Source organism: Pyxicephalus adspersus, chromosome 3, assembly GCF_032062135.1.
Source record: "Pyxicephalus adspersus chromosome 3, UCB_Pads_2.0, whole genome shotgun sequence".
Taxonomy (NCBI): domain Eukaryota; kingdom Metazoa; phylum Chordata; class Amphibia; order Anura; family Pyxicephalidae; genus Pyxicephalus; species Pyxicephalus adspersus.
Genome location: NC_092860.1, coordinates 139268638 through 139290685, shown reverse-complemented (window position 1 = coordinate 139290685; position 22048 = coordinate 139268638). Strand labels below are relative to the sequence as shown.

General features: G+C 41.5%; 1 protein-coding gene across 1 annotated transcript in view; it reads left to right on the top strand.

The window, feature by feature from the left end:
• Positions 1-2516: 2516 nt before the first annotated feature.
• HTT (huntingtin) overlaps positions 2517-22048 on the top strand; it is a 99758-nt gene continuing 80226 nt past the window's right edge. The window contains exons 1-2 of the mRNA XM_072406890.1: positions 2517-2724; positions 20091-20174. Coding sequence (XP_072262991.1) covers positions 2624-2724; positions 20091-20174 — 185 coding nt within the window. The 5' untranslated portion in view covers positions 2517-2623. The remainder of the gene's footprint in view (positions 2725-20090; positions 20175-22048) is intronic.

Below are 22048 nucleotides of genomic sequence, written 5' to 3'. Positions count from 1 at the left end.
CGCCTTTCCTATGATGTGCATCCATTTCTGCTTAGTGTATTTGTCACCAGTATCACGGAGATACAAGAGTATTTGTCACCAGGATCCTCGGGGACATAAGATATACTGAGATATAAGGAGGACAAGGAGAACAGATGGGGTAAACTGTGGTTAGAGGAGAGGACATGGAGTACATCGCAAATCCCCTAGTTGACAAATACCCTGATCCCTAAGATGCTGGTGACAAATACACTGGGCCCCCTAGGATCATTGCAACAGATATTAAGAAAGAAATAGCTTAATAAATAGTGACAAATACCTTAGCACCCCCTGCATCCTGGCAATAAATACCCCAGGTCCCCCTAAGACCTGATAAAAATGACCCAGGGGCCCTTAAAAGCCTGATAACAAATATCTGGGGTACCATCACCCTTGCAGTAAACCTCAAAGTTTACTTTAAGTGTCCATGTCCTATCCTATAACCCCAAATGTAGAGTGTATTCCATGTCGCTCTATAAGCCACAGGCTACCATGTAATGTTGGTAAAAATCGTCTCCTCTAAATTGTAATATTCCTATCCACTCTGCTAAAACCCGGTGTGTCCACTATATCCTCCCTTATAACCCACAGTACCCCCCATGTATTTTTAGTGCCCTCTTTCTATAACCCTCAGTGTACCCCATGTCCTCCTTATAACCCCTGGTGTACTCCATGACCCTAAAAATGATACCCAGTAGGATATTCTATATGCTTTCCATGTCCTCTTCTATAATTCCCAGTCCTCGCCATGTCTTCTACCGTAACCCCCAGTGCTCCCCATGTCCTCTCTTATAACCTTCATTGTACCCAGTGTCCTTTTCTCTATAACCCCAAGTGTACTCCATGTCCCCGATAATGATACTCAGCAGGATATTCCATGTGCTCTCCATGTTTTCTTCTATAACCCTCAGTACGCTCCACATGCTCCTTTATAATTCTTAGTCCTTTCCGTGTCTTCTCCTGTAACCCTCAGTGCTCCCCATGTCCTCTCTTATAACCTTTAATATACCCTGTGTCCCCTCCTCTATAACCCCTGGTGTACTCTATGTCCCAAATAATTATACTTAGCAGAATATCTCATGTGTTGTCCTATAACCCTCAGTACCCTCCACATGCTCTCCTAGTCTTCTCCAGTAACTCTGTGCTCCCCATGTCCTCTCCTATAACCCGCAGTGCTCCCCATATCCTCTCTCATAACCCTCAGTACTCCCCATATCCTCTCCTATAATCCTCAGTGCTTCCCCATGGCCTCTCTTATAACCCTCAGTGCTCCCCATGTCCTCTCCTATAACCCTCAGTGTTCCCCATGTCCTCTCTTATAACTCTCAGTGCTCCCCATGTCCTCTTTTATAACCCTCAGTACTCCCCATATACTCTCCTATAATCCTCAGTGCTTCCCCATGGCCTCTCCTATAACCCTCAGTGCTCCCCATGTCCTCTCCTATAACCCTCAGTGTTCCCCATGTCCTCTCTTATAACTCTCAGTGCTCCTCATGTCCTCTCCTATAATCCTCAGTGCTCCCCATGTCCTCTCGTGCTCCCCATGTCCTCTCTTATAACCCTCAGTACTCCCCATGTCCTCTCCTATAACCCTCAGTGCTCCCCATGTCCTCTCTTATAACCCTCAGTGCTCCCCATGTCCTCTCTTATAACCCTCAGTGCTCCCCATGGCCTCTCTTATAACCCTCAGTACTCCCCATGTCCTCTTCTATAACCCTCAGTGCTCCCCATGTCCTCTCTTATAACCCTCAGTGCTCCCCATGTCCTCTCTTATAACCCTCAGTGCTCCCAATGGCCTCTCTTATAACCCTCAGTACTCCCCATGTCCTTTCCTATAACTCTCAGTGCTCCTCGTGTCCTTTCTTATAATGCCTAGTCCTCTCTTTTAACTCTCAGTGCTCCCCATATCCTCTCGTGTAACCCTCAATGATTCCCACTTCCTTACCCAAAACACTCAGAAATCTACGTGTCCGCCCCTATAACTCTGTATGCTATTTCCCCTGCTTTAAAAGTTAACTTGTACCCCTATAATTCACATTGTACCCATGTCCTTGCCTATAACCCCTAATGCTATGCTCCCTCCTAAATAGCCCAAGGTACCCCATGTGCTCTCCAGCGTATTTTGTTATAACTCCAAGTGTACCCTCCGTCCTATATTCACCATGATATCCCATGTGCTCTCTGATAACCTGCAGCGTTCCCCACACCCTCTCCTCTAAACCTTAGTGTTCCCATCTACTCCCCCCCACCTCTTAGATTGTAAGCTCTTCTGGACAGGATCCTGTATCAAGGCTGTATCTGTCCGTCATTTAATGTACAACGCTGTGTTAAATGTTGGCACTATATAAATCCTGTTTATTAATAATAATATTAATAATAGTAATGATAACATTAATACTAATAATGATAATATTAGTAATGATAATAATTTATGTCACCTGACCCTGCGCCCAGATTGGTCCGTGTTTCTGTCCGTCTGCCGATTGCAGCGCTCCCTATTGGCTGTGGCCGGAGGAGCGGGTTAGGCCGTAGCTGTCAGTGATTCTCCCGGTACCGGCGGAGAATGATGGCGGTGAAGGAGTGAGGAGATTCCCGCTCAGGGAACATGGCAACCATGGAGAAACTAATGAGAGCCTTCGAGTCCCTGAAATCTTTTCAGCAACAGCAGCAGGGACCGACCGTACCTGAGGAGCCGCTACCCCGAGCGTGAGTACAGCGCCATCCTGAGGCAGCGCAGGTGCCTGCATGCTGCGTTCTGACTACGGGGACTGCTGGGGCTTGTAGTGTCACTAATACACACTGGCTGCCTCTGGCAATTCACTGGGGGCCCTAACATGGACCCGGGGCCCAGACTGTATATACATTAGAGTTCATGTATTCTGGGGCCCCAGCACCATCACTGAGCATACACAGGGGCCCCACTACACATTGCCCTGACCATTCACACTGCTCAGCCTGATGGGCTGATACATGGCAACCAGGGGCCCCCAGGATCCTGGGGACAAATATATTGGGGCCCCTGGATCCCTGCAACAATTAAATTGGGGCCCCCAGGATCCTGGTAACAAATACTGTGGGGGCCCCTGGATCCATGCAACAAATATTCAGGTGCCCCGAGGATCCTGGCAATAAATGTCCAGTAACCTCCAAGATCCTTGCAGCGATTACACCGGAGCTTGGTGACATGATGCATTGCTCTTTCCAATAAGCTGGTGACAGACAAGAAGGGCCCCGGCAATATATACCATTGGGCTCCCCAGGATCCTGGTGACAAATACCCTGCACCGCCAGCATCCTGGAGACCCTGGATCTCCAGTATCTGCAACTAATACACCAGGCCCCTGGATCCTGGTGACAAAACAGACAAATTTTGGTAAAAGATACACTGGGCCCCCAGGATCCTGGTAATGGATACCCCAGGACTCGGTAAAGAAATAGCTTGGGACCTATTGGATCCTGGCACCAAATACACAGGCCCCCCCAGGATCCTGGTGTAGAATATCCTGATCCTCCTAAGATGCTAGTGACAAATACAAAGAGCCCCCAGGATCCTAATTACAGATACCCTGACCCCCCCCAAAAATAAAAAAATTCTGGTGACAGATACACTGGGCTCCCCCTGAATCCTGGTAACAGATACCCCAGGACTCAAGAAAGAAACAGCCTGGGATCTATATGATTCTGGCAACAAATACCCTGGACCCCCGGGAACCTTGCAAAAATTACATTGCGGCCCCCAGGAACCTTGCAAGAATCACACAGGGGCCCCCAGGAACCTTGCAAGAATCACACAGGGGCCCCCAGGATCCTTGCAAGAAATTCACAGGGGCCCCCAGGATCCTGGTGACAGATACCCCAGCACTCCAAAAAGAAATAGCTTAGGGCAAAAATCTTTGAGCACCCAGGATCCTGGAAATAAATACCCCAGGACACAGAAAAAAACAACTCTGAACCCTGATGACAAATTTCTGGGGTCCCTTATTTCACACTGGCAATAAATTCCCCAGCACCCTTCCCGAGGGGCTTGCTTAGCACCCAGGTGAGGAATGGTTCTCTAGTAGGGTGAGGGAGCATGTGTTTGCCCTGACACGGGTGATCCCATCATGCTGATTTCAGTAGATATGTTGCACTGTGTGTACTTACATTGCCTCCTGGTACTGTACATACAGCAATCTGCTTACATGGGAATACATAGGGGGTCCAGATCTGTCAGTACTCACATTGTGCATACTTAGGGGCCCCTGATAATCTCCGTATATAACTCCGTATCTTCCATCCTTCTGCTTCCACTAATAGACTCGGCTGTATTACTATGTGCACTGACATCCTGTATGCTTCACATTATTAGCACATACATTGGGGACCCCCTGTGCCCTGAATTGGGGATGGGGTCAGTAAGACTCCCTATTTAATGTACAGCGCTGCGTAATGTGCTGGCGCTATTTAAACAATAATAATAATCTGTCCTCTGACTATGTATGCCAGTAAAACCCAAATACACTGCTCGTATGTTAGAAACATTTGTATTTCTGCTGTAGTTCACCTGACATGGAATGAGCTGAGTGCCCTAAGCGGTGTACATGGAATGTAACTCTTGGAATGTGTTGTCTGCACATGCTCTGTGTGCTATTGCTGCTATAGTTGAATGGTGTATTGAAATCATGATAATGTCCCCATAATGTTTTTTCTAGTTTCAGGTAAGGTAGGAAAAGGTTAACGCTCTTGGTATTTTTTTATGCTGTCTGTGTTACATTGGGGAGATTTCCCTTTTACTTCCTGTCCTGGAAAGGCAACGCAAAATCATTGCAACAATGAAATGTCACCAAAGAAGATCACCCCCAGCAGTGAAAAAGGTCACCAGGACAAATGGAGAAAGTGGATCTACCCAACAGGGAACACAAACACTGGCATAGGCCCTAGGACAGGTCCAGCCTTTAGACCAGATAAAGCCTAGCGGGTAGTTTGTTCCGGCCTAACGCCCCCCTGGCCGATCCGGCCTAATGCCGGCTGGCAACCCGCGGCGGAACGTGAACACACTGCCGGAGTCTCCAGAGCTGCATGCGGCTCTTGAGCTTCCGTGTGGTGGCTCCCTTTCCTATATACCGCGGCTGGCGTTAACACTTTCGCCGTTGGGGTAAATAGGGAACATTCCCTCTCCTCCGTATGCATTGTGTATGCACAGAGGGAGCCATTTGGGAAGGACTCGAAAGAGAGTCCGGCCTAGTGTGCTCCTGCCCACCCCTAAAATGGCCTAGTGGCCAAAAAAGTTTGCTGACCTCTGTCCTAGGACATAAATCCATCAAGTTCAACCCCTAGAGAAATAAACATTTCCCAGATATAAACCCTTTAGACATAGTTGATCCAGAGGAAGGCAAAAAAACCCTGGTACAATTTGCTCCAATGGGGGAAAAAATATTTCCTGATTCTTGGAGCAATCGGACGTTCCCTGGATCAACAGTCTGTTATCTTTAAAGGTCAGTGGTGGTCAAATTACAAATTGCACCTGTTTTCTCTATTCATTTTTTACCTGATTGCCTCATTTATAATATCAGATGTAATAAAAAGCAATCGTTTTTCCTCCTCTGACAGTGATTAATCACCGTACTGTAATTACGTTAAATTGGTGATGAGAAGCTCCATACGCTTGAATGGAATAATTGATTGCCACCATTAAAACTACTAAAAAAATGTGAGCAGGCAGGTTGTTTTTTATTATTAATATTATTATTGATAAACAGGATTTATATAGCGCCAACATAGGTATGAAAGGAGGAAAAGCTTCTCTCTACTCCTATAGATGTTATGTACGTAAAGGGGGTCACCCCTATATTGTAATATAGTGTACAATAGAAAAGAAAAAGATGGGGTTTGCGGCCTTGGTTAGTTGAAGCAAAATGATGTATTAGAGACTTGAATTCATACAAATTATATACACAAACAAACTGGAAGTTTACCCTAGCCCATTCAACATCACAGGGTAGGGTTACCAGTACTATACAGAACTTCGCTAGCGTTGAGTCTATACACCCCTGAGGAAGCCCACACGGGCAAACGGCGTCGGGTAAAAAAAAAAAAAAGACTCAATGGTTGAACCCTAAATTGCTAGTGAATTTCTGTATAGTACTGGTAACCCTACCCCGTGATGTTGAATGGGCTAGGGTAAACTTCCAGTTTGTTTGTGTATATAATTTGTATGAATTCAAGTCTCTAATACATCATTTTGCTTTAACCAAGCCTGCAAACCCCGTCTTTTTATTTTCTATTGTACACTACAGCGCCAACATATTACACAGCGCTGCTTTATTGCAGAAGGGTGATCAAATAAAACAAACTTACTTGCCTGATTATCATTTTTATTTGAACTTGCACTTCTCTTGCTCCGTCATGGGCACTGCCATCTTCTCCCCGGGTCTTTGCAGGGTTTCAGCGCTTTGTCCATTGCTTTGGCTATTGCAGAATGGTGTAACTCCTGCGCATGGGTGATACATGATTCATACCTGGCAGCGGGGGTATGCTGGGATACCCAACATTACATTCTAGAAAATATTGTGATCTGGCAGGTATGTTTATTCCATTACAGAAGAGACATCACCTCTTCCTTGTACAACAATGGACCTGATTTATTAAAGCTCTCCAAGGCTGGAGAAGATACACTTTCATCAGTGAAGCTGGGTGATCCCGCAAACCTGAAATGTATTTCTTCGAATTCATTTGCTATTTGTTAGCAAATGTTATCAATCCTAGACCAGACTCATTCCAGGTTTTCTGGATCACTCAGCTTCAGTGATAAAAGCATATCCTCTCCAGCCTTGGAAAGCTTTAATAAATCAGGGCCAGTGAACCAGTGTACTCACCATTTTTTTTTTTAGTTTTATTCTGCTGTAAAAGGGGGCAATGCACAGCCATAGATGTACCGTACAATTGCAGTTTACATTTCAAAAGCGATGATTGTTGTAATAAAGGAGAATGGGGTGTCCAAAACAAATTTTACTGACCTCCATTGTTGGTTCTTTACTATGAAACATCAGCGATCAGGCTGAATACCACTTTCTAAGTGCTATGGCCAGCAGTGTAAATGGTGATTGTGATGAAGGGGGGCAATCTGTTCTGATAATTCTTACATTTTTTAGTTGGAAAATACCTGATGGTACCAGAAATGCCCTGTTCTTGTCATTCCTGAGTGCTGAACGTAAAGATAAAACAGTTATGTGTTTTTAAATGACTTCTCTTCTTACCCCCCATGTAATGGACATAAACAAAGGAAGACATATTTGTAGTTAAATCTGGGTGACAACCATGGTTCAGGGATAGGAAGTATGTTTTTATGGAGGATTACTGGGTGAAAATAAAGGGGGAGGGAATCCTAAAAATGAAATCTAAAGCAGCAATTATTCTTATTATTACACAGTGTTTATATAGCGCCATCATATTACACAGCGCTGTACAAAGTCCATAGTCATGTCACTGGCTGTCCCTCAAAGGGGCTCACAATCTCACGCCCCTACCTCAGTCATATGTCTTTAAAAAAGTCCAAGGTCAATTGTTTTTTGGGGGGAAAGCCAATTAACCTAACTGCATGTTTTTGGAATGTGAGAGGAAACTGAAGTACCCGGAGGAAACCCGCACAGACACGGGGGGAACCTGCAAACTCCATGCAGATAGTGCCCGGGCCGGGATTCGAACCTGAGACCCAGCGCTGCAAAGGCCAGAGTGCTGACCACTGAGCCACCATGCTACCCAATCATATCTAAAGAAAGGTGCAATTCATATCATTTTTGATTAGGGGCAGCAGCTGTTCTTATACAACTATTGTCTGCACCGCTACTGCATCTATATATACTGCTCACTACTGCCCCCTATGTATTCCCTAGGGGGCTACATGTTACCTCTTCCCAATGGCACCGTTTCCTGGTGTAAGGAAGCTGTAAACGCACCGCAACCTCACTGCCAGTGTGAATTAGCTCTACGTTTCAAGAAAAGCAGGTGCTTGGTAAATGGAAGTCAGTGTTATGTTTGCTCTCTTTCTTGCAATATTTTTGTTTGCTAATCTCTATTTACTAACACCTTTGTCTTTATTATGTAACTAATAATCTTTACCTTACAAAATACATTACCCGTCTCAATTGAAAATCCATTACTGCAGGGTACAACTTTGGGGTGCCGAGAGGATGCAACTTCCTATGGAAGTGCTAAGAAACAGAGCAAGCACATTGCACAGAACAGTATGGAAGAACTCCCAATAGGCTGCTGGGGTCTTTTATTGTTGCAGACTGTTTCCATACTGTAGACATGTTTATTTGGGGGGCTTCCTGCAAGAATAGATCTGACAATAATAAGTCAAATGTTCTAAACTTCTTGGAGCATGGATCTGTCCATTTATACATTACTGACAGCTGTATCTGATGGCTTACTATATCCTTTATTTCAACGAGTCATCAGGTCCCACCAAAGTATTGAATTTTGCATATGGCTGAATGTTTTGTGTTTTAGTCTTGCTGATTTGTTTTGGTTTTATATTATGACGGGGAAATTCTTGATCATTGGGTAACCATTAGGCAACATATGAAGTGTTACAAAGGGTCTTTGTGAGCTGACATTATCCTGATGGCGTATTGTTAAGAGCTATGGCCTAAATACCACACAACGCCTATTTCTAGCTTCATTTTACCTCTGACAGCAACTAATGTTAAAAATGTTAAGTATTCCTCATTAATTTTTCTAAGAGTGATATTTTACTTCTAGGAGGAGCCCAATAGGCTGGGTCATACCTTGGCTTCTTATAAGCTTAAACTACATACATACAGTTAGGTCCATACATATTTGGACAGAGACAACTAATTTTGGTTCTGTACATTACCACAATTATTTTAAATGAAACAGCTCAGATGCAGTTGAACTGCAGACTTTCAGCTGCAGTGGGGTGAACAAAACGATTGCATACAAATGTGAGGAACTAAAGCCTTTTTTAACACAATCACTTCATTTCAGGGGCTCCAAATGTAATTGGACAAATTAAAAAGCTGAAAATAAAATGCTCATTTCTAATACTTGGTTGAAAACCATTTGGCAATGACAGCCTGTAGTCTTGAACTCATGGACATCACCAGATGCTGGGTTTCCTTCTTTTTAATGCTCTGCCAGGCCTTTACTGCAGCGGCTTTCAGTTGCTGTTTGTTTGTCAGCCTTTCTGTCCGAAGTTTAATTTTCAACAAGTGAAATGCATGCTCAATTGGGTTCAGGTGACTGACTTGGCCATTCAAGAATATTCCACTTCTTTGCTTTAATATTCTCCTGGGTTGCTTTGGCTGTATGTTTTGGGTCATTGTCCATCTGTATTATGAAATGTTTTTCCAGAACTGTGCAGGCTTTTTTGATTTTGAACAAAGTCCAATCTAACCTTTCTATTATTGAGGCTTATGAGTGGCTTGTACCTTGCAGTGCACCCTCTGTATTTACTTTCATGCAGTCTTCTCTTTTTGGTAGACTTGGATATCGATACGCCTACTTCTCGGAGTGTTGTTCACTTGGTTGGCTGTTGTGAAGGGGTTTCTCTTTATCATGGAAATGATTCTGCCATCATCCACCACTGTTGTCTTCCGTGGACGTCCAGGTCTTTTGGTGTTGCTGAGTTCACCAGTGCTTTGTTTCTTTCTCATGATTTACCAAACTGTAGAGTTTGCCTCGGATGGATTTTTTCTGTTTTTGCAGCTTAAGGACGGGTTGTTTCACCTGCATGGAGAGCTCCTATGACCGCATGTTGTCTGCTCACAGCAAAACCTTCCAAATACAAGCAATCCCCCCCCTCAAATCAACTCCAGGCCTTTTATCTGCTTAATTGATAATGACATAACAAAGGAATTACCCACACCAGCTCATGAAATAGCCTTTGAGTCATTTGCTCAATTACTTTTGAGCCCCTGAAATAAAGTGATTGTGTACAAAAAAGGCTTTAGTTAGTTTACATTTTTATGCAATCTTTTTGTTCAACCCACTGAAATAAAGCTGAAAGTCTGCAGTTCAACTGCATCTGAGTTGTTTCATTTAAAATTATTTGTGGTAATGTACAGAGCAAAAGTTAGAAAAAAGTTGTCCAAGTATTTATGGACCTAACTGTACCTCTCAGACATAATTTCTGACTTCTGGGTGTTGTAGATATTCTTCCCCATTCTTGTATGGGCTTCTCTTCCTAATATGTGGAAATTCCAGAACAGGAAATGCTGAAGAAATGTTTTCAAGGAACAATGTTCATGAAAAAAATAGGGTAGGCAGATTTAGGGTATGACGGAATGCAGAATTTGCTGAAAATGCTAGGCGAGGGCTATATAGGCTCAGGGACCAATGCAGCAGAGAAACTTCTGAATAAAATTTGATGAAAGTACTAAGAGAAGGGTCTGTTTTATTATAATCACATGATCAGTTGCAATATTGTAACAAGTAATACTACATTGCATGGCCTATTGAGATAAACCTAAGAATATTGCCAAGGATGCCAGTGGGTTGCGAGTATTGAGACCTTAGAATTCATCTTTAAAGCTAAATTTTTGTTTTCAGTTTTTGGTAAAGCTAAATGTTTGAACCCCTGTTTTTTTTCTGTATCCATTAGGAAGATTCTTCCTCTATTTTTCTCTTGGTAGCCACTTTTACCAGCATAAAAAGTAAGAGACAAATCAAACCTTTTGAGTTGTCACTTTTGCACTGTTCAACTGTTTCCCGCACCTTGCCCCCATCTCTGAAGGTTTCCCGCACCTTGCCCGCCGTCTCTGATAGATTCCTGCACCTCGTCAGGAGCTACACTTCAGGGCCCCTATTTTAGAAAGCCTGACAACCAATATCCTATGCTAAAAAGAAAAACTTGCATACTTATAGCTTATAGTGCATTTTGAATCAGAATAGCTTGTGTTGGTGATATGTCATATCTAATCTCTGTGTGCATGTCAAGTACAGTCCATGTCACGGTTACTAAGTTGCTGTATAGTATAAGGATCTGAGTCACGGAAACTGACTAACTAGCAAAGCATTTTTTATATTTCTTTTAATAAAAAATAAACCGTTGTATCCAAATCTATATAAACTGCCTGCAAAAGAAAATCTGTCTCTACTCCAATGAAAATAACGGATCACACAAAGCTCAGAGGGAAATATTTACAGCGATTACATCCTGAGCCACATTTGCAAATCTTTATAAATCAGGGAAAGTATCAGGAAACACACTTCACAAGTGAAAATAACATGATATGTTATAAATCCAAATGTCTGTTTTTTTCAGAAAACCTTCATTATATTCTAAGGCCCAGCATGCAAAGCAGAATCCAAATTCATGCAAATGTCAAGTAGAAGCAAAATGCATGTGTTAAAAAAAAAAAAAAAAAACTATTGTGACCAGGCTACTCATTTATTGCAGAAAGTACAGGCAATGTCCCTTTTGCAATAAAATAACCCGTCTGATCACATTTTTTTTTTATATATACATTCACCTGTCCTTGTTTCATCACAGGTGCCGCCATTTTCTTCCCGGTTTTGCTCTTTGGCCATCTTGATTGGCCGAGCCAGGGTAACCGTAGCCACAAGGGAAGCCAGGTATTCCAGCTTCCTAAGCAGAACTGTGCATGCTCTTCAAGTGCTTGGAATTTTGTTTCTTTCCCAATAACAGTTTTCCCCCCAGCCCCTTTTACCGGGGCATACTACCCAGCACTTTTCAGTAACCACCCGGCTGTTTTTGGGTGGTCATGGAAGAGTTTGGTCACATTACCAGGGCTGCCACCAACCTTTATCATTTCATTTCCTCAATCATTTCTTTACACCCAGCTTAAAAAAAATTCTGTGTTCAACACTGAATAATATTTGTTCATAGGCCTAGGGCCTTTACAACCCAGGGCTTCATCAACCGATGCTTCAACATCCAATGCTTTTCCTGTATCTGCTAGGCCACCATCATAGTAGTGACGTAGCAGATGGAGGAACCTCAGTTTGTAGTGAGAGTGCGGGCTAAGATTTCCACATGCAGGGTGCTTCCTTTTCCACAAAGCAGAAACTCGCACCACCTTATGTCTACTGTACAATATGCAGAAATTATAGGGAATATGGGTAGTAGGGTGGCTCAGTGGTTAGCAGTCTGGCCTTTGCAGCACTAGGTCCCAGGTTCAAATCTCAGCCAGGACACTATCTGCATGAAGTTTGTAGGTTCCCCCTGTGTTTGCGTTTGGTTTCCCCCAGGTACTCTGGATTCCTCCTACATTCCAAAAACATGCAGTTAGGTTAATTGGCTTCCCCCCAAAATTGACCTTAGATTATATTAAAGACATGTGACTATGGTAGGGACATTAGAATGTGAGCTCCTTTGAGGGACAGCTACTGACATGACTATGGACACTTTGTACTGCGCTGCATAATGTGTAATATGTGTAATTTTATTAATAATTCATGTCTTCATTTTTTTGGATTTGTAACGGCAGTGGATTTCCAGTTGGGAAGGTATTTCCCCAAAATTCTCAAAGGAGTCCTGAAAGATGTATGCTTGCAGAACTGGAATTGATTTCTGGACAGATTGGCTTTTATAGGATTCCATACCTTAATGAAAGGTCATAATCCAACCTATAGAAGAGACCCTCACTGCCCTTGTTTACATTCAGCCGTCTGATATTTTGTTGGGGTGACACCAATAGATATATATGTCAGGTATAGGAAACGTGCTATTGCTCCTGTATACAAGCCTTTCCTCAAACCAGGCAGGCCAAGCAATAAGAAGTACAAAGCTAACGTTATTTTTATATATATTTGAAAATGATTAACAGGTCGATGGGGGTTGCCAAAACATGGACTTTATCTCCATTATAGTCAAGTGAAATCTGATTGCTCATAAGTCTATATTGTATATGACCCTTTACTGGTGTAAATCATTTGAATGGCTTGTTGTAATTGTTGTGTATGGCTGATGGGTTCCTGTAAATGATTGTTTGCTGCCTGGGTGGTGTAGGTGGAGGCATCGAGGTATCTGCACCTGCCTGCTGTCATCTATTGTACTGCGCTCTGTCTACATCTGCTACTGACAAGAACATTAGCATTTGTCATAAGACCAAACATAATTTACTTCCATTAGCTGCAGATATTACGACCTTTGAGAGCTCCATTTATTACGGCTGTCATAAGATCTTGTGTACCTAACAGCGCTGAGACATCAATGAGAGCTCATAGCTGGTGCACCTGTCGCCTACACATGGGCTGAGAGAATGCTAAGCTGCAGAATAAATTGGTGACATCAAACAAGAAAGAGACAAACTTGCAGGCTCAATGAGCTTCACCTAACCTGTCCATGTCAAGCAGCGCTTTATGGCCTCCTACACTTCCAAAGGCCCAGCATTTAAACTCAATGGGCTATTTGACTATTTTGTGATTCAAATATCTCCTTGTTTTGGGAAAGTGGTCTTCCTTTTCATTAGTATGCAGTGTTCTCCCCAGCCCCTTTTAGCCGGGCGCACCACCCGGCATTTTTCAATGACCACCCGGCTGTTTTTGGGTGGTTACTGAAGAGTTTGAACACAATACAGGGGCTGCCTACAATTTCTTACCACCCTGCTTGAAAATGATTTCTGGGTTGAACACTGGTATGTATTGATATTTACATTGGCTGTCCATCAGTTTTTATTTTTTCGACAAACAAACTTTAGGCTTTGATTATGACTTGACGTGCAATCTGCTGAGCTTTTAGTGTATCATTATGTAGCTAATCTAAGTTTAAAGGGTTTTATGGTGCTAGGGATGGGAAGTAAAAGCATATACTTTAGTCTTAAAGTGAAACTAAACTAAAAATAGAAAAAAATACCCCTTTAATATGACAGGTCCCTCGATGATGCTGGTCCTTCCCACGATCTGGTCTAGAATTTCACTTCGTCCCTGTGCGCAGGAAGCATCGGGCACCACCATCTTCTACTTGCTACATCACCCAATCTCGCACTGCGCAGGTGTAAGATCGGGTGACGTAGCCACTGTTAAAGGGAACAAAAATAGAGCGGATCTCACTGCACATACGTGAGATCGGCATCTCTTCTCTTGCCCCTTTTGTACATGGCCAAGATTAGGGCATGCACAGAAGGAGCAGCGAGAGCCCCCCGGAATGCGTGATGTAAGTGACGTATCCCGCTCCTATTAAGTCTTAAAAAACAAAAAAACAACATTTTAACTTTATTTGGAATGATTGTCCACCCTTCTATGTAAAGTCTAAAAAAAAAAGTAAAAAGCTACTATATATATATATATATATATATATATATATATATATATATATATAATCCTGTTATTCAGTGGAAGTAAATGAGGTGGTTGAGGTTTTTCATTTAAAAGTTGAGCTTCTGATGCCATATGAGGCACCCAGGGTACACACAGAGTGGTATAAACAATCGCCAAATGTTTTTTTTTGGCCTATATTGCATTCAGCTTTTTATCATCCTTTTGTATATCAGCACTATTTCAGGCTCTGTACATGCATTTGCTCCAGTGTGCACCATTGCACAGGGTGATCTTCCTGATGATGACAACAGCAAAACATCAGATTGCGTGTTGCAAACTATGGTTCTTGGAGACCTGGATTACGTGACTGCTGTTCTCCAAAGATTTCGAAAACAGAGGCTGCTAGTTTTAGGGAAAACCAGGACTGCCAGGTACAGGAAGGATGATAAATAAACAATATAATAGCTGAGATCATATAGGTGAGACATAAAAGGCCCGATGTATTAAGGTTTCCCAAAGCTCCAAACGATACACTTTCATCAATCTGAATCTGTGAATCTGGGTGATCCAGCAAACCTGGAATGTATCTTGTCCAGGATTGAAAACATTTGCTAGCAAAAAAAGCAAATTCCTTTGAAGAAATCCGTTTCAGGTTTGCTGGATCACCCCAGCAGGGTGCAGGCCCGTTCAAAGTTAACAAGTAGATGCAAAAACTAAAGACAATTGCTTTTTAAAGTTTCTGTTTTACTGATAATATGCTGAATGATAGGTAAGTTGATACTTGGACACCACCAGCCTGGGAAATGCTCTTTCAGTTTATGAAGGCATCCATAAATGACATAAAGTTTGGGAACAAAGTATGCCCCAGGCAGAGGAAATTGATGGATGGAAAATGCTATATATAACCCTAGTTGTGTCTGGTATAGGTTTATTGAATTGGTGATGCACTTGGATAATTAAACATTCCCTGCGCTGTGGATTATTTCTGCTCATTGTTTATCCTCTGCAGGGGCTCAGAAGTAAAAGTTTTGCTGATATATAATACAGAAATGAGTTACAACCCAATGCTTTCTGCAGATTGTATTGATGTGAGAGATACTGCAGTATACAAACGTAACAATGCTTGGCTGAAGATACATTCCAGGAAGATATTAAATATTAAAAATAAAGAATTATGGATCATGATTTTTATTTTTAAATGCAGCTAATCTGAGGATCTGAATCAGCTTTGACATCCGGCTGCTGTCATTCCCTGTAAAGAAGCACTCAAATTGGGAGAGAAAGAGGTGCAGAAGTAGAAGCCAATAACGCTTGGCTGTATTCACATACAGTATTCACGGCTGTATTCACATCTACACGCTCGGCTGTATTCACATTCCATCCATAAAGGAGCTGGTCGGACTTGTTGTTTGACCAGCTCCTTTATGGCTGTAGTGTAGCTTGACGAGTAGTTGTTTGGTGGGGTTGCCTGGTTTCTAAAATGTGCTGCATATAATTGGACATACATATAGAAAAAACATTTTACACGAGGAGGAATCTGTTTTCATGAAGTTCAGCAATATGAAATGATAAGCTTTGGGAGTTGCTGTAGCATTTAAGCAGACTATATGTGTGTGTGTGTGTGTGTATATATATATATATATATATATATATATATATATATATATATATATATATATATATATATATACATACATACAGTATTTTTCCCAGACCCTTTTAGCCAGGCACACCACCCGGCACTTTTCAGTAACCACCCGGCTGTTTTTGGGTGATTACTAAAGTGTTAGGTCACAATACCGGGGCTAACGCCCACCTACAATTTCTTCCCACCCGACTATGGGTTGAACACATATACAAACTTACTGGCTTTTCACTGCACCTTGCATGTATCACACATGGTATTGTGGAGTTTTCCAAGTTCAATCTGCTTGGCCTTATGTAATACATTGGAGATCTGTTCAGTCTTTGCTTTTTGTAAGGCAGACACTTGTAGCTTAGGAGTGTGTTGGAATGTAAAGCAGTGGTATTTAGTTTTTTTTTCAGTAAGTAATGTCAATTTTGCATTAGTTAGAAAACAATCTCATTATCTCGACAATAACTAGTCTACTGAACTTGCACCAATAATTTAGGAACCACTGTTGCAATTGGAGCTATTGGGCAATAAGACACTCAGGGATAATGTACACACGTGGAAGAATTGTCATTGGAAAGGATCTTTCACAATTATTTACAACAACAAAAGACTGCATGATGCACGAACAAGTGCTGTAAATACAGCACCATTCTGCTCTATAGAAAGGGGATGGGGAGAATGACGAAGTGGTACCGCGCTGTGCTTTCTCCTTTTCACTTTCATTACGAACGTTCGTCATCCATTGTCCGTGGATCTGCCAGGACAGTTGTTTGGACGATGAGCGCTGTACGCACACAAGATTCTCGTCAGATATCATCCCTGAGACGATTATCGGACGAGAACCAGTGCACATGTGTATCTAGCCTAAGTCTTGCACTTACCTGCAACATAAAAACAGAATTTTTAGAATATCAAGCAGAATAAATTTTCAATTTGTTAGGGCATGTTACTCATCTTGCTGCAACCAGACTCATCCATCCTTCCCACGGCTCCTCTTCTGCTCATCTCTTTGTAGTTCTTTTCATTGGCTTTCATTTCACCTGAGAATCAAATTCATCTCCTGTGTTTGCCTTTCCCCTCCACAGTTCTTGTCCCACTTACCATTCCGATCTGGTAAAAAAAAATAATCCCCAGCCGCTCTTTCCGCTCCTCCAATGACCTACTACTGACTTCCTCACTCATAACCTCATCACACGCACGGATACAAGACTTTTCTAGAAGTGCCCTGACTCTCTGGAATAGTCTTCCTTGTCCTGTTCGGCTTGCTGCTACTTTCTGCTCAATTAAAAGAGAACTAAAAATCCATCTTTAGAAACTTGCCTTTCTGTCTTCTTCTGTCTCCTAAAACCCTCATTACTTACCACCACTATATATCTCCCCTCCTATTGTGTGACACTTCCCCCACCTACTAGATTGTAAGCTTTTCGGGGCAGGGTCCTTTCCTCTTGTGTCACTGTCTGTATTTGTCTGTCATTTGCAACCCCTATTTAATGTACAGTGCTGCGTAATATGTTGGCACTATATAAATCCTATTCATTTTAATATTGATTAGGAATATGCATGTATAGGATGTCTAACCTATACTCATCCCTTCTCCAGTCATATGGAACAGTTGTTTTTTGCCTTCAAGGTTGGTCTATAAAAGGTCTTATCTCCTTCTGTGTTGTTTCAGAGACCTTCCACTTATTTCCTAAAGATCATTTTATCATGATCGTGCCCTGATTTTCATTGTATACAAAAAGAATTTGTAACTTGATATCTGTGACTGCCATTAGCTTTTTACCTAGTTGTATTATGACTCTGCAAACTGTATTGTGTACAGTGAGGGATAGTAAGTAAACCTGCTAATCCAGATTACTGGAAACACGTCCAGCAGTTAGCCCTGAACTTCACCATAAGCTTCTCTACAATGAGCAGGGTTAGTCCAGAATATCTTTCTAGGCAGCTTACAAATGCTGAGTGGAGCACAGATGACATTGTATGCTGTCATTGATTCTTTATACAGCCTGTGTCATCCGGGCTATTTTGGTCCTTGGTGTCTTATGTAATGGCAGATAGATGCTGACCAAAAGATAGTATAGCAAAAAAAAACAGAAGAAACTGTCCTATTTTGCCGATGCACGCTCACCACTGCTTCCACACACACCTTGTTCTCTGGTCGTATCTGACCCCCAGCACACAATCCCTTCCCGGTGATAAATGAGCTCCAGGGCACCCACCTTACATTTCAATATCCATACCGCTACTAAGATCTGAACTCCAATGAACACACTCCATTTCATTGAGTCTTCCAGCATACAGGACTAGTTCTCTCACCCATGTCCCCGAACAATAGCATTAACTTCTTTAGTAATGAAATGACCCTGGTATGTATAATAACTCCCATAGTGATCAAGTTTCTATGTACATGAACCCTTTTGGTGATCAGTGTCCAAGGGGAAGTGTGTTGACCTCTTCAGGAATCGGTGTCTGGTAGGTGCATTCGTTTCCAAAATTAGTGATTCATGTACATTTAGTCCTTACTCCCGCTATGTACTGTGCAGGGTGGAACAGCCATGTAGGTAGCTGTGTGTTGCAATATAATGTATATCAATACAGTTTATTATAGTGGCAATGAAGCCTAAGTTTTCTAGTTTATACCCTTTACCACCTCAGTAACCAGTCTCCACTTTATATGCATTAACCCTTTATTGATGTGGTATTTGGGCGGACATAAGGAGGTGCAAAGTGCGACACTGCATGTGGGTACCGAACACTCCTCAGTCATCAAAGGCTCCACGGGGACCCCAAATAAGTTCTGCTGAAGGGACATAAGTCCAGTCTGCACATGTCTCATTTGCCACTGTGTGGTATGGAGGTTTTCTTGGCCTGTTTTCTCATTCAGTGTACAGATATACTTATCATTTCCTGGCCTATACAACACTGGGTACATGTTATTTTCTTTATAACTGATTGTTGTGTTGTGTCTTCTATACAAGAAGCAGAACATATATGTTTCTTTACAATAACAGAACATTATGTAGCACCGTGCACAGAATTGGTATAGTATATAACAGTCACAGTTTATTCCTCTGTAAAACTCTTGCCTATGTCTGTAGGTGTAGGTTCATATTTGTATGGTGGCTCCTCTTCTCTGACAATAGCTGCCCATTCTTCCTTCCCATAGTGATGGCTACATCCTGTATCCCACTCTTCAGTCGGTCAGCCACACTCTAATGGCTGTCCTCAGTCGGAATTATTAACATTTTTGTCTTTGTTCACCTGCATCACACGGGATGATAGGATGTGTAGTTTACACAAATCATATAGCATTGTTTTGTATGCTTCCAAGGCAATGCACAGGTAGAGAAGATATCACTACATTTCTGGCAAGATCATCGCTTTCTGTATTTGCTCTGTATGTTCTTGGCCTGAACAAAAAAAATCAACCATTGCATCTAAGGACTGAGAAGTTGCAAATTATAAAACTATTTTGTTGTTTTTGATAATGTTAGTTATTATGCTATTTCCAGTATCTTGCGCCACTCCACAAATGTTTTAATACCCCTGAGGAAGCATTTACAGGGTGAAACGCATCAGGTAAATGTGACAATGGTCTGCGATTATTAATAATGGACTCATGGAGTAAAAAAATCTTCTACGGTTAACTCACAAATTAAAATTCACTTGTCTAGTGCCATAAAATGGCCTATACCAAAGATATACTTTGTAAAAATGTATTGAAAACTGTGCTTATTCGCAGTAAATATATTGGTGCATGCCAAAAAAACACACTCTGTTCTTTCTTCTTTATTTTGCGTTTCGATATGTTTTAAATCCTTGCATTGCAAATAAGGTATCTGCCAGCAAATTTATTCTCCTGCTTAAAAGTGTCTACAGCAGCAATTATTGATCCCTGTGGTAAAACAATATCTAAATTTAAAGAGATGATGTTGGGATAATGTTTCATACTAGTACACACTATACAGGTATTTATGCTGTTTATTCATCCTATATAGCCAGATCTATAATGCTTTCCCCACCATTTTGACATAATATAGATGTCTATCTCCTAGTTTGTAAGCTCTTTGGGACAGGGTCCCCTCCTGTATCTGTCATTTGCAACCCCTATTTAATGTACAGCACAGCATAATATGTTGGCGCTATATAAATCCTGTTAATTATTAATTGTTAATTATTTGGTCTAAGTCACCTTTGCTTTCTCTCATTGCAGGAAGAAAGATCCTTCAACAAACAAGAAAGATCGTGTGAACCATTGTCTGACAATATGCGAGAACATCGTTGCTCAATCTCTGAGGTACAGTTTTCATTTAGCTAGCCAGGGTGGTTCACCTTTTTTTTTTTTCTTGTATTACAAACACAACCACAAAGCTAATAACTGGAGTCAAAAGTCATTATTACTGGAGAGTGATGGATGCAGCTTGGTATGAAGGTCCAGCTCTGTGTATCTGTCCTGGCAATCTCCTCCATCTGCTCAGTGCTGATATTTGTCAAACCTCACTGCTTTGTTCCCATCTTTATAAATCCGTAATTGTCAACCTGTAATAAAAAAAAGTTTTAGTAGCCAGCCAGTGTTAAAAGAAAGCCACAAAGCAATCCAAAGCATTTACCAAAATAGATAAATTTTACAGTAAAAAGTATGTACTCTCTATAATTTAAGATAATTTCTTCCACTGGCTTATATTCAGAAAGAATTTTATAAATTGAAAATGCTAACCGACTGATATATACTGACAGCTAAATGCATAATTTTTTAACTATCATAGCTGTCAAAAAAGTAGATCTGTTTTATCAAAATATAGAAGTGAATGGGGAAGTGATGGAAGTGAAGGGGGAGAGAGCACAGCAGGGTGCCCCTTCGGCGTTCTCCCCCTCCCCTCTCCATAGACCAGAACGGCACTGTATGTACAGCACTCGTTCATGCATTGTGCAGTCTTTTGTCGTTGGAAAGGATCCTAAAAGATCCTTTCCAATGACAATTATGGCACGTAGGTCTTAAAATCTGACCTGTTTTTTTTTTTTTTTTTTTTTTTTCTATTTCTGTGGAAATACAGCTTGGTCAAGAACTGTCCAGACCTGTAAATGGTAAAGTAAAGGAGCAGCCCTCCTACCTATGTAATGTGACCTGAGCCAGGTCACCTGATCCTTTTTCTTTACAGCAATGCTTCATTGTCTGGGTGCGATTCAAATAACATTACTAAAAGGAAGCTGAGCTAAAAGTTTAATATCTAGACATTCCAAACTATGGCTGTGTTGACATATGTTGCACTGTGTGAGCTGGCAGCTTTGTTTCCAGTTATTTTCCACACTGCATGTATTCTCAGATATAACCCACCAGGATCTACTAGAATTTGTAGTATCTTACCAGCCAGGACTGCTGATGGTTTTCCAGGACTATATAAAATTCGGCTATGTGCAGAGAACACTATTTGACTCTCTTGTTATATTTGGCTAGTGTACAGTGTAAGGTTGGTGGTACATGTGCTCTTTCTTTGCCATCACTTTTGTTGAGCAATCACATTTTTTCTTTGTGTGGCATAAGAAGATAAAGATGCATTGGGTTAAATTAACTTTTTTCATTCAGTCCTTTCCATTGCAATATATAATCACTTCAAGTTCTCACTCAGGTTCAAGGGGATACAACAAACAAAAATTTTCCTTTACCTGCTTGGTGATTTGTAGTGATTAGAGTGGAAGTGGCTTAGATATAAGTTGGCTTTTTCTTAAATCAAGCTATGTAACTTGCTGAAACTACTTCCTGAAGGAGCCTATTCCACATTTTCACAGACCTTACAATGAAGAATCCCTTCCTTACCTGGAGCTTAAACTTCTTTTCCTCCAGACACAAAGAGTTTACTTTTGTCCTTTGTAACGATCTTCACCATACTGTAATACTACAGCTTCCTTCCACCATCTAAAATCTGTATCTAGCTTTAGAAAATGTAAAAGAATTGCACAGGACAAGAATCGAACCGGGGACCTGGCAAAGGCAAGAAAGCAGCTAACCAATTAGTCAACCATGCTGCCCATTTTATTTTACTAAATGGAGAATCAACAGAAACGTACAAGTTTCCTGAACATTCTCTTTAAATTGGGTAACGATTTCTTCTATCTTTTCGTTATCTCTGCCCATTTTCTTTTCAAATTTAGAATAGGAACAGACGTAAAATA